The sequence below is a fragment of the Sceloporus undulatus genome, chromosome 3, assembly GCF_019175285.1.
Source record: "Sceloporus undulatus isolate JIND9_A2432 ecotype Alabama chromosome 3, SceUnd_v1.1, whole genome shotgun sequence".
Classification (NCBI taxonomy): domain Eukaryota; kingdom Metazoa; phylum Chordata; class Lepidosauria; order Squamata; family Phrynosomatidae; genus Sceloporus; species Sceloporus undulatus.
The window spans coordinates 143,825,303-143,838,421 of record NC_056524.1 but is presented as its reverse complement, the minus strand read 5'-3'; the positions used below and the strand labels follow the sequence as shown (position 1 = coordinate 143,838,421).

At 40.2% G+C, this 13,119-nt stretch overlaps 1 protein-coding gene across 1 annotated transcript in view; it reads left to right on the top strand.

The window, feature by feature from the left end:
* Nucleotides 1-13,119, top strand: part of NELFA (negative elongation factor complex member A) — a 39,391-nt gene that overhangs the window by 9,686 nt on the left and 16,586 nt on the right. The window contains 5 exon segments of the mRNA XM_042458583.1: nt 7,449-7,620; nt 10,855-10,899; nt 10,902-11,015; nt 12,124-12,160; nt 12,162-12,209. Coding sequence (XP_042314517.1) covers nt 7,449-7,620; nt 10,855-10,899; nt 10,902-11,015; nt 12,124-12,160; nt 12,162-12,209 — 416 coding nt within the window.

Genomic DNA, 13,119 nt, shown 5'->3' with positions numbered 1-13,119 from the left:
AATCATAATAATTCGAAGATAGCATGAATCTATAGGAAAAATAAAGTGTAAAGGAAACCATATAATAGGATTTAAGAGGTAGAGAATGAAATCAAATATGGCCTTTGAGGTCCTTCAACCTATGGTTCATGTGGGATTGGAAGGACATAAGTACAGTACAGTATTCATGTAGAAACTAACAATGAAAGGGGAAAGAAGTCAGTATGTTCTGTGTTTTCTCATTGCTATGTCAAGGAAAACATACGATTTAATTATTTTAATGTTTTTTATAAAGCTTTTAAAATCATGCAAGCCTGGTTTAGAGGTGGGGGGTTGGTTTAGATTATTTAACTAACGTGTATGTTTTAAATTTTAATGTATTTTTTTAATTAATTAGATATTTTAATGTTTTTTTAAAGTGTAGTTTTAATGTGAGATATATATATATATATATATATACACACCACACACAACACAGCGTGCCCACGCTATAGGCGGGCGCCCCATACATGGCTTATGCAGAAGCCGCGCGATGGGAGAATGCATGGTGCACACGCACTCTCCCGTGCCCCATTCAATTGAATGGGACTTGAACTCATGCGCTATTCAGCTTACGCAAGGGGTCCAGAACGGATCCCTGCATAAGCCAAATGCGCACTGGATGTGTATGTATGTATGTATGTAGTTGTGAACCGCCTTGGGTTCCAACTTGGCAGAAAGCTGGGATAAATAATAAATAAATAAATAAAAATGGAAAAATGTGGCAGGGGAAGAATTTATTTATTTATTTTAAGAAGATGCATAGTTTCTAAGTGAAGATAGTAATTGCCCCACTATATCTGCACTGGTCAGGACTCATATGGAATACTGCATTCATTTCTGGGTGTCTCATTTTATGAAAGATATAGACAAGTTGGAACAGGTTAGGACAAGGCCAATGATCATGCTAAGAGACATATGACCAAAACTATGAAGAAAGGCTGAAGGAGCTGGGCTTCAGCTTGGTGAACAGAAAACTGAGGGGTGACAAGATTTCATTCTTTAAATACCTTAAATGGTGTCACAGAGAGGAGGGGGCAGTGCTGTTGTGTTTCTTTCCTTGTTGCTGTTCTTTGCTGCCCGAGAGGAAGTGTTAGTAAACCCTGCATACTCCATGTCATATTTAAGGTTCCATGTTTTCATATCTAGAGCCAGGCATGTTCTTAAGTGATCACGATGACCTTTGGAACCCCAGAGAATTACCCATGGAAAGGTTATGGAGACCCAAAGACCTCTGGGAGGATCCAGGTAACAACAGGACAAAGGCTTAACAAGTGTACGGATCACTCGTTTCTCCCCTCAGGCACTATGCATATTCTCTTGCATCAAGAGATAAAAAGAGGTCTCACTGCACCAAAGGCAGGAAGCTATTGCTTCCTAATTGACCCCTGCCATAGTCCCAACCAACTTCTTTATCCATCACTGTAGAAATATTCAATTCTATCATTGTTTTTTGAAACTCTGAAGTTAAAGCCATCAAGGTGTCCAGAACCACTGTTGATTTCTGGTAAGACCATCAGGTCTTTGTTACATTGCAAGACAGCACCTAACACCCCTGTGGCTAGGATCTCAGCTATAAATATTAGTCCCAAAACCTAGCCTCTCTGTACACGAGTGCCCACACTTTGTGCTCCGTGTATTAACTGTGTTGTCCTCAGACCCAAGACTGAGCGACATCCCGCCTTCCATGGGTAGGTAAATAAGCCCTCAATGAATGTCTTAAAGCAGTGATGGACTGGATGAGGAAAAACAGACTGAAACTGATCCCAGAGAAGACAGAGGTATCGTTGTCAGGCCCACTAACCCAGGTATAAGGATAGGTCAACGGTCCTAGATGGGGTCATGCTCCCCTTAAAGGACTGTGTTCGCAGTTTGGGAGTATCCTAGACTCGTCACTTCAGATGTCAGATCAGATAAATGTGCAAGCGAGGAGTGCTTGCTATCGACTCCGGCTGATACGTCAGCGGTGTCCTTTCCATACATGCACTGGTAACCTCCCGACTCGATTCTGCAATGCATTCTAGATGGGGCTATCTTGTACCTTGTCCGGAAACTTCAATAGTCCAAAATATGGCAGCCAGAGTGGTCACCGTGACAGCTAGAGTGACCACATTACCCCATCTTAAAATCTCTCCAATGGCTGCCTATTAGTTTCTGGGTACAGTACATGGTGTTGGTTATCACCCTACATGGCTTGGGTCCAACCTATTTGTGGGATCGCCTTGCTTCTAACTGGCTTGATTATTGACTATGGTAATTCTTTCTTAATTATAATTTTTTGATTTTTTAATGATATGTGTAGTATGGACGGGGCGGGGAGGGAAATAATGAGATGTATTTAACTGTATGTGTGTATTTTATACTGTGTTTTACTTGATGTTGTAAGCTGCCTCGATCCTGTGGGAGAGGCGGCATATAATAAATTTATTATTATTATTATTATTATTATATATTAATTAACTTTTATTTATAAAGCGCTATAAATTACACAGCGCTGTACATACAGTCTTTTTAATCAGGTGGTTCCCGGCCCTCAGGCTTACAATCTAAAAAGACAGGACACAAAAGGAGAAGGGAGTGGTGGTGGGGAAGGGGATCAGGTCCAGCAGTTCCTCTCTGCCTCCAAGGCCTGGACCAAGGGCTTGGCTCTACTAAGCGTAAGGTTTTGCAAGTTTACACTTACGATACATCCTATTCTAGTTTTGTCCATCCCTTGTTCCATCACTTACCATCCTCCAATTCTTGCTATTACTAATGTCCGTCACTTGTTAGGTGTGATACACTTCCAGTCTTCCTTACATTGTTTTAATGGTTTTTTTCCCATTTAGTTTATCATACAATTTCAAGAGTCATCCTTCTGAAGGTATTTCTGTGTTTTTCCAGTTTTGAGCATAAATCACCCTGTCCGTTGTTGTCATGAATAGCAAAATTTTCAAGTGCCTTCATTCTATATGGCTATCATATACAGTGCGCCCACGCCGTACGCGGCTTCCAGCCTACATGGAAGCTGTGCAGGGGAGAACAATGGTGCGCTTGCAGTGCATGTGCCGCGCCGCACCGTGGACTCATGGGTCATTATTTTCAATGGGGCGTAAGCATACGCACTTTTTCCCTTACACCGGGGGGCGTGGTTTGGAATACATTTCTGGTCTTATTGGGAAATCAGTTTTCAGCATCTCTGTCTTAATATGTATTTGTTTCAAAAACTGGTTTGCATTGCCACCACATTTGAAAGAATGTGCCTTTTTCATTACATTTGTCATTCATATTTTTATACATTTTGCCAATTTTCACTGGTGTTAAGTGCCACCTATAAAACAATTTATAATAATTTTCTTTTAAATAGTTGCTTCTTGTAAAATTCAAATTTTTGTTGCAGTCTTTTCCCCAGTGTTCCAGTTGTATTACATGTCCTATATCCTGAGCCCACTTATTCATGTTGTTCTTGTTCTATTCTTGTTCTTATTCTGCTATCATTTTTTATAGTTTTTATTGATATGCTTGTACCCCTCTTACAGAAGAGTCTCATATTCTCTCTTATTGATCTTATTACATTCTAATTTTACATAATTTTTCAGTTAGTTGTCTATGTAGGAACCAATAGCAAATAATACCTTCTTTACTCAATTCTTTTGTTTTCATCTGATAGCCGACTGCTTGTTTTTATTAACTGAGTGAACCAATTCCTTCAATGTAATCTATAGAATGCCTTGTGAGTAGATATCTGTAACAATATTTTTTGGACAAAACCTACTTTTATAATTTAACCAAATAATGGTCCTTGACGTCTATACTTACTGTAAGGTTATTATAACATATACAGTGGGCTCTTGTTATCTGCTGGAGTTTGGTTCCAGGACCTCCTTTGGATACCAAATTCATGGATACAAGTCCCATTAAATACAATGGCATAGTAAAATAGTATCCCTAATATAAAATGGCAAAATCAAGGTTTGCTTTTTGGAATTTATATGTTTTTGAAATACTTTCAAGCTGTGGATGCTTGAATCCACGAATAAAAAAATCTGTGAATATGGAGGGCGGACTATATGAGTGTATCAGAAGTTATGCTTTGTTTTAATGCAGGCTAAAGTAGAATTTGCCTTCTTTCTGGAGCATCATACTGCTGGCTCATGTTCAGCTTATGATCAACAATAAACCCAAGGTCCTTTTCACATGTTGTACTGCTGAGCCATGTGTCCTCCATTCTATATCGGTGTTACCTGTTATTCCTGCCTAAATGTAGTGTTTTTTGTTTATCACTGTTGGAATTTATTTTGTTAGTTTTGACCCAGCTCTACAATGTATTAAGGTCATTTTGAATCATGATCCTGTCCTCGGGGGTGTTAGCTATTGTGGAAACTTCCACTTACCACACTATGCCACCAATTGTGAGAGTCCTCCATTTCCCCCTTTATTGTCACCAAATGTAAGGTGACCTTGTAGGCGATTATCACACGGAGGCTTACCGTTGCTAAAACGTGGCTAAATCATTCCCAGAGTGAACAAGTGTGATAGCCAATCATGCTAGACTCCTGTGATTTAATTGTCATTGAGGCGTCCTGCTCCTCTCCCGTCATCAAAGCATTTGCGGAGCAGCCAATGGAAACTTCCATTATTGGAGAAACGGCTGCTCCGCGAATGCTTTGATGGCAGGAGAGGAGCAAGATGCCTCAATGATGAAGGCAAGCAAATAAAGCCTTGATTCCTGTGCAAGGCTTTATTTGTTTAATCCTATATCTAGACTTCACCACTCTTGAACTTCTGCTGTCATCACAGACACATGTGTCTGAACTCATCCACACCAATTTGTTGTTGTTAGCTGCCTTTGCATCGACTTTGATCCATAGCGACCCTGTGAATGAGACATCTCCAAGCTCCCCTATTCTCTGCATTTTTGCTCAGGTCCTGTAGACTTAGGCCTATGGTCTCTCTGATTGAGTCTATCCATCTGGCATGCGGCCTTCCTCTCTTTCTATTTCCCTCTACCTTCCTCAGCATCATTGTCTTTTCTAATGAGCCATGCCTTCTCATGATGTGGCCAAAGTATGACAGCCTCAATTTAGTAATCTTGGCTTTCGGAGAGCATTCAGGCTTGATTTGTTCTATGACCCAATTGTTTTGTCTTTTTGGCTTATTTTTAGAGATAGGCAAGTATATATGGTAAGTACACTGATAAGCCGTATAGAAAATGTACTACAGTGCGCCCGCGCCATACGTGGCCTTGAGCATACGCGCTCAAGCCGCGGGGCGCGCACGAGGCGGAAGGCGAGGACGCACTGTATATATATTATCTTCTAATTAAAAATAATAATTGTAAGCCACTCTGATAGCCTTTAGGGCTGAAGGGTGGGGTATAAATACCATAAATAAAAAATAAATAAATACATTTTCAATATCGTTAAAATCACTATACAGATTATTGTATTTCATATGTGCTGTTACATCAACAAAAGCTTCCTACCTTCAAAAGGAGGTCAGTCTGGGAAAGCCCGCCAGAAGTGATCCGTCTTGACAGCCGCCTTGTAGGCGTCAAGGGTAGTAATATGATGGATCTCCTTCAGTGGGTCATTCCACCCTTTTGGAGCAGCGGATGGGAAGGTCCTCTGGGAAACTGCAGCCAACCTGGGCTTCTGTGGCTGCAGTAGATACTTCCCAGAGGATCTGAGTGTGCAGGGTAGATTATATAATAATTTAATTAATAATTTGTTTTATTTATATACCGCTATTCCAAAGATCATAGCGGTGAACAGCAAGCAAGCTAATTAGCAAGTAAGCTAATTTGCCCCCAACAGTCTGGGTACTCATTTTAGCGACCTCCTCGGAAGGATGCAAGCCTGAGTTGAGCTTGGGCCCTTTTGCTGGTCTTGAACTCGCAACCTTGTGGTTTTGAGTAAATGGCTGCAGTACAGGCATTTAACCACTTCGCTACCAGGGCTCCTATAAATTTAATAAATTTATTATTATTATTATATCTTCCCGTCTCTCCCGATTGGATCGAGGTGGGATCACAGCAGAGTTTTAAAATACAATTACAGCATTACAATATTATTACCACACAAGTTAAAAACCAGAATTAAAAGCATAAAATCAACAATCATGAAATCAATAATCATGGGGTCAGATGCTCTCGTTCCATACAGAACAGTCTGTAATTCATAAAAGGCCAGGTGGGTATGGACGCCTTCCTGAAAGTTTCCAGGGATGTGGCAAGGTGAATCTGCTCTGGAAGTCCACTCCATAGTCTAGGGGCAGCTATACTAAATGCTTTTTGGGAAGTAGAAAGATATTTAGATGCTGGTACTTCTAACCATTTCTTCCCATTTGTTCTAAGAGTGCAGTACGGATTGTATAGGGAGATGCATTCTTGTAAGTAACTCGGGCCTAAGCCATGTAGGGCTTTAAAGGTAATAACCAACAGCTTGTATTGTGCCTGGAAGCTAATTGACAGCCAGTGTAATCTTTCAGAATAGCTGTTATGTGGTCAGATCCAGTGACCAACCTGGCTGCTGCATTTTGCACTAATTGGAGCTTCCGAACGTGATACCAGGGTAGCCCCATGTAGAGCGCATTACAGAAATCAAGACGAGAGATTACCAGAGCATGCACTACAGCTTCAAGGTTCTTTCGGTTGAGGTAGGGTCACAGTTGGCGTATCAACTGAAGTTGATACCAAGCACTTCTCGCCGTCGCATCTACTTGAGATGACAAACGTAGAGACAGATCCAGAAGTACTCTCAGATTGCGAATTTCGTCCTTCAGAGGAAGTGTGACAAGGAGTGGTTGACAAATTTCCTTCTCTGGGCCTAAGGATCCTATGGCAAGTACCTCTGTTTTCTCTGGATTCAGCCTGAATTTGGAGAGAGGAGATTCCACAAGTAATAATAATAATATTTTATTAAGCTGGACCCAAGCCATTTAGAGCTTTAAAGGTGATAAACAACACCTTGTACTGTGCCCAAAAGCTAAATTGATCAAAAGAGCAGACCAGTGGCTGTAAGATAGATCTGTCAAAAAAGTGGAACATCCAAAAACAAGCTGTCAAAAAGGAGGAGATGCCTGTATAAAGCAACTTCATATATTGGCACCTTTCAGAACATGTTTTTACAAATTATGGCTCTGTTAGAAAGCTATTTATAGTATTACAATAAAATGATTGCTTGAAAACCTAAGTGTTGTTTTGAGCGCTGATCGTATAGAGGCATGGTTCCTTTTCAATGTGTGGATATTAGGAGCAAGGCTAAATGGGTGATGTAATGTGGAAGCAGCTGTGTGCTCCAGTTCTTTCTCTCCTTATGAATCCACTTTGTGCATGTCATGCATTTCAGGTCTATGGGCTAGATCTATTTAGTATTTTTTTTTTCAGAAACCCCAGGTATAACTTACTTTGAACATTCCACTCTTGATTTTCTTTCTTACTTTCTTATTAGATGAAAGGTGCACTGACTGAAATTATTCAGCTTGCTACGTTGGATCCAGACCCTTGGGTATTAATGGTGGCTGATATTTTAAAATCATTTCCAGAAATTGGGTCCCTTAACCTTGAGCTGGAAGAGCAGAATCCCAATGTTCAGGATATTTTAGGAGAATTACGAGAAAAAGGTAAGCTTTTTTTCTATGTAAATTCCTTTGTAAATAGCAAGTTGAGTCCTTAGTTTTTTGCCTCTTCTTTTTTTTTTCAGAGTAGGGTTGGTGGGTGTACAAAACCTGAAACTTGGAGACAGTCTTTGCATATTCTGCACTGAATTAGTGAGTGTATTTGATTAAATACTTTGTTTTTTGGTCTGTATATGCTAAAATGTTAAATTATATGTTGTCCTTTGGCAATAACTTTCAGAGCAGTTTTCCCCCCTTACCTCAAATGGCACTGTGTCTCACAGTATTGTATTTCTTGCTTTTGAAAACTGTCACTGAAAGATTAAAAAGGTTACAGTATAAGGAAAACTTTTCATTTGTTAATAATAACTGTACTATACAATGGTGTTTCCATTCCCAAACAGTTTGGAGGGGACAATAGTGCAATGACTTGAGCAGAATGGATGGATGTAAGAGAAAAAATTCTCAGAGGACATGTGCCATATGTTCCAGCATGCTTTATGATACTATTCTAGGATGCTAGGGTAATCACAATGCTGATGGTCCACATTTAGGGTCTCTTATCTTGCCATCCACTCTCCATAGCCACCATTGTGCTGAGTTTGGAACATTATTTATTTAAAGAAGTATATTGATTAAAAGAAGTTAGTATGTGTTGTTATTTTAAAAAAAATAATACACTAAATATAGAAAGAATGCCCTAAATAACCAAAGTCCCTCCATATGACCCCAGCCAATCAACATTTTAGAAGCAATGAGCACTTGTTTTTATTTAATTTGTATCCCGTGCTTTGTAGATTATAGCAAAGCCTTTGATTGTGTAGGTCATGAAAAACTATGTCTAGCTCTTAAAGAAGTGGATGTACCACAAGATTTGACATTTAATTTATACTCAGGACCAGAGGCTATTGTCAGGACACAATGTGGAGAAACTGAATGATTTCCAGTTGGAAAGGGGGTTAGGCAAGGTGCATTTTATCACCATAGACTCAGTGGTGTGCCTTTCTTGATTGTGTCTATCCATCTGCAATGTAGCCTTCCTCTTTTCTTTCTGTCTTCTACCTTTCCTCGTATGAATGTCTTTTCTAATAAATCGTGTCTTCTCATGATTTACTATGTCCAAAGTACAGCAGTCTCAGTTTAATCAGCTTGGCTTCTAGAGAGAGTACAGCCTTGATTTGTTCTAATACCCATGTATTCGACTTTCAGCTGTGCAAATGTACCCCTGGCCACTGCTGAAACCTGAGCACCCAGGCTCAGAGCTGAGTCCAGAAGCACCCCCAAGCTGCAAGCCTGGATTTCAGAGGGAGCGTAACCGCATCCAGCATAGGCAACGTCCCTATTCCTTGATCTGCCTAATGACTGACCAGGAGCACCTCTGTCTTGCCTGGATTAAGTTTCAATTTGTTTGCCCTGACAGCAGATATTGGTTCAGTAGAGAGACAGCACCCTTGGAGTCAGATGGAAAGGAGAGATAGAGTTGGGTGTCATCCGCATACTGGTGACATCGCACACCAAAACTCTAGATGGCATCTCCCAGCAGTTTCATGTAGATAAGTAACATGGAGACAGAACAGAACCCTGTGGGACCCCACAGGAGAGCAGCCAAGGAGTCAAACAGGAATCCCTCAACACCACCTTCTGTGTTCACCCCTACAGGAAGACTGGCACCATTGCATACACAGTATGAGTAAAGAGACAGTACAGGAATACCTGGGTAATCTAAACAAATACATGGTGCCTCGTGATACGAAATGATCCTTACGAATTTTCCGGGATACGAAAAAGTCATTGCAAAAACTGTTTTCGGGTTACGAAATATTTTTCGGGTTACGAAATTCTTTTCGGCGCGAAATTCAAATGCTGCTATAGGTTTCCAGTGCTAACGGAGTATTTCGGTTACGAAATTTTCGGGTTACGAAAGGAATGGCGGAACGAATTAATTTCGTAACCCGAGGCACCACTGTATAAGTCTCCAGGTCCAGATGAACTACATCCAAGATATAAAGAACTGGCAATGTGTATATCGGAGCCATTGGCAATAATCTTTGAGAACTCCTGGAGAACAGGAGAAGTCCTAGCAGACTGGAGGAGGCAAATGTTGTCCCCATCTTCAAAAAGGGGGGAAAAGAGGATCCCAACAATTATCGTCCAGTTAGTCTGACATCAATACCAGGAAAGATTCTAGAGCAGATCATTAAACAGAGAGTCTGTGACATTTAGAAGGCAATGCCTAATATCACAAAAAGTCAACATGGGCTTCAGAGAAACAAGTCATGCCAGACACTCTAATCTCTTTTTTTGATAAAATTACCAGTTTGTTAGATAAAGGGAATGCTGTGGATAAGTATATCTTGATTTCAGTAATGCCTTTGACAGGGTTCCCCATGACATTCTTGCAACAAGCTAGTGAAATGTGGGCCAGATAAAGTAACTGTTTACATGGATTTGTAATTGGTTGACCGGCGAACCCAAAGGGTGCCAACAATGGCTTTTTTTTCATCCTGGAGAGAAGTGACTCGCTCCCCAGGGGTCTGCCCTGGGCCCAGTGCTATTCACATCTTTATCAATGACTTGGATGCAAGTAATACAAAGTTCTTTCCGATCAGCTCTGAAGAAGCAAACTTAACTGATGTCTTTAACTATCAACATTTACTATTCAACATCTATCAACAGTAACTATTCAACTTTTTTATCAATGATTTGGATGACAGAACTATGGGCATACTTATAAAATTGCAGATGACACCAAATTAGGAGGAATAGCTAATACTCCAGTGGACAGGATCAAATTCAAAACGACTGAATAGACTAGAAGGGGTCACAACGACTCACAGGTTGAGAACCACTGGCCTAACAGGAAGACTCTTGAATGAAAACAGACATTTCATTCTGAAATTTGCTGATCTCATTCTATGCCTCAATTATCTCTTAATTCAGCTCTATTGCCACTGGAAAGTTTCGCTTTCTGAGTGCCTGTTTGTTTGGGGAAGAACACATTGTGGAAAGCTGTGCTACTGTAGAGAATTTACTTCTCAAGCTCTCAAGAATGGGATAGTGTTTTGTTCTCGAGGGTAAAACAGTGAAATTAAAAAGTAAAATAACTTGATATTTTAGATAGTAATTATTTGCTGTTGTTTTAGCATCTTTAAGAAATGTTAGTTTAGCCAAGTCATTAAAATATTTCTAATCTAGTGGGCAAGGGGAACTTCTATCCTATCTGTCTTCCATTTTATATAGTGAGTGAATGCGAAACATCAGCCATGTTGCCATTGGAATGCCAATATTAAATAAAAATGCCTTGACCACATTGGCTGGCCCACTTACACCTCCAGTGAAACATTTCCAACTCAAACGGAAACCAAAAAGTGCCACTCTCCGAGCAGAACCCTTGCAGAAATGTAAGTATTGGGCCAGGTAGATGAACTGATTAAAAAACATAGGGATGTTTTGTAACGAGGCATGGTTATTTTAAAAAATATTCAGTATGTTCAGCTGGTGGATTGGGACCTGGCCATAAAGGAAGAGAATAGTAAAGGAGGAGGAGAAATAGGACTAGCCCTGACATGTTGGAGAATAGGCACTTTCATTTCTGTAGAAATATAAAGAGGGCAACTTGGTAGATGGTAAGCTGCACATGTTGAAACTTTTCCCCCCTACAATTGAAGATACATGAATGTTGAAGACTAATGGCTCATATAATGTCCAGCATACTGAATACTGTATATAATACCTCAAGAATGTTTAGTCAAAAACAACCCAAAAACCTTGATTTACATCCATGGGTCAATATAGTACTATAAGTACCCTTTATCAACAAAAGAGCCATCCCTTCTCTGAGTAGGCAGCAGAATGCGAGAGCTTAGTCTTTCCTGGGGGAAGCAAAATAAAAGCACTGATCCCCCTCTACTCTCTCCGCCATGACACCGCTTCTAGCACTTTTGTATGTCTGGGTAGGAAAATAGCGTTAGCAGTGGCTATTGGAACTTCCCCTCAAATGAGTGTTGAAAGAATCAAACTTTGAAATATCTGAGTAAGATATTTGTTTATGTTTTGCAGCTTTTCTGGTTTAAAACTTGGACAGAGTTAGCATATTAAAGTTATTATTGCTTTGCTTTTGCATCCTTTTTGACATGTGTGCCTTTTTAGCCCTGTCCATGCCTGGTCTCTCTCACACACATCACATACATTTAATGTAGTTCTCTCCTTATCTATCCAACCGGTAGGTTGAGCCCAAGCAATATGTTTGAACTTCCTTGGCATCGTTTCCTCTTGCTTTGTTCTTTACATCCTTTGCTCCAGCCCTTAGGTTTTACCCTTATTTGTGAGTCACATCAAAATCCATAATTTGCCCAAAACCTGCCCTCAATTTATACATGAGATCAACTTATACATGCTTTTGGTGCTTTAAAATGTAAAGTGTGCATATCCTTGGATCAGTAGGTCAGTTTCAATTGTGCTACAAACACTAAGAATCCTTTAAGCTTAATATTATTATATATCTTTTAGCTACTGAAACTGCACAGCAGCTCAAGAAGACACTGGAGGCCTTTCCATGCCAAGGGAAGGGGGCTAGTGAAAAAAATCGATACAACAAGTAGGAGTTTTTTCTCTCTACTTATACATTCGGAAACTATAACTAATCTACGTTTTGTATCATTTTGAAGGAGAATTACTCTCTTCATCTCTTTCAGCAAAAACAGCAAGGAGTCTGAGGGGTGGGGCTTCTGTGATTCACTGGAGGCAGGGCTAGCAGCCTAGCTCTATATAACTGCTGCCAGAGGCTTCTTCAACTCAATCCCTGCACTGGAAGCAGAAGGAGAGCTGTGTCTGAGAGGACATCCTTGACTGGTTTGTTTTTCAAACTTAAGTGAGTGTGTGCTCTGACCATGTGCTCTCCCGAGCAACATGATCTAAGGGGTGGGGCTCTGTGAGTCACTGGGGGCAGTGCTAACAGCCTAGTTAGGTCTAACTGCTTCCAGAGACTTTCAAGCTTAGTTCCTGAACAGGGAGCAGAAGGAGAGCTGTGTTTGGGAAGACATCCTTGACTGGGCATGTTTTCAAACTTGGATGAGTGAGTTTGTTCCTGACTCATTTAAAACAAAACTGTTTTTTCACCTCTGGACACTCCTAGAAACAGTTTTTGGATTTATGGAAGTTAGCCCTTGTAAGCCAGAAACACCCTTGAAAACCTAAAATCAACTTGAAAAGTGACCTTCTCAACACTCTCAGTTTTGACTGCCAGTTTTTTTCTGGTTTCAGGCCTGATGCAGCTTGTACCCAGTATGTGGGATGAAAGCTGCCCATCCCAGTCTAGATACTGCCTTCCCTGTCTTGAGGAGCTTTCTGTAAGAGATACAAAACAGAGATTCCTTTATATAGCCTGGCTGCATACAATATGAGTAAAACCAAAAACAGCATTTTTTTCTCCTATACTCCACATATATGTAGTGTGTGTATATATATATATATATATATATATATATATATATATATATGAAATAT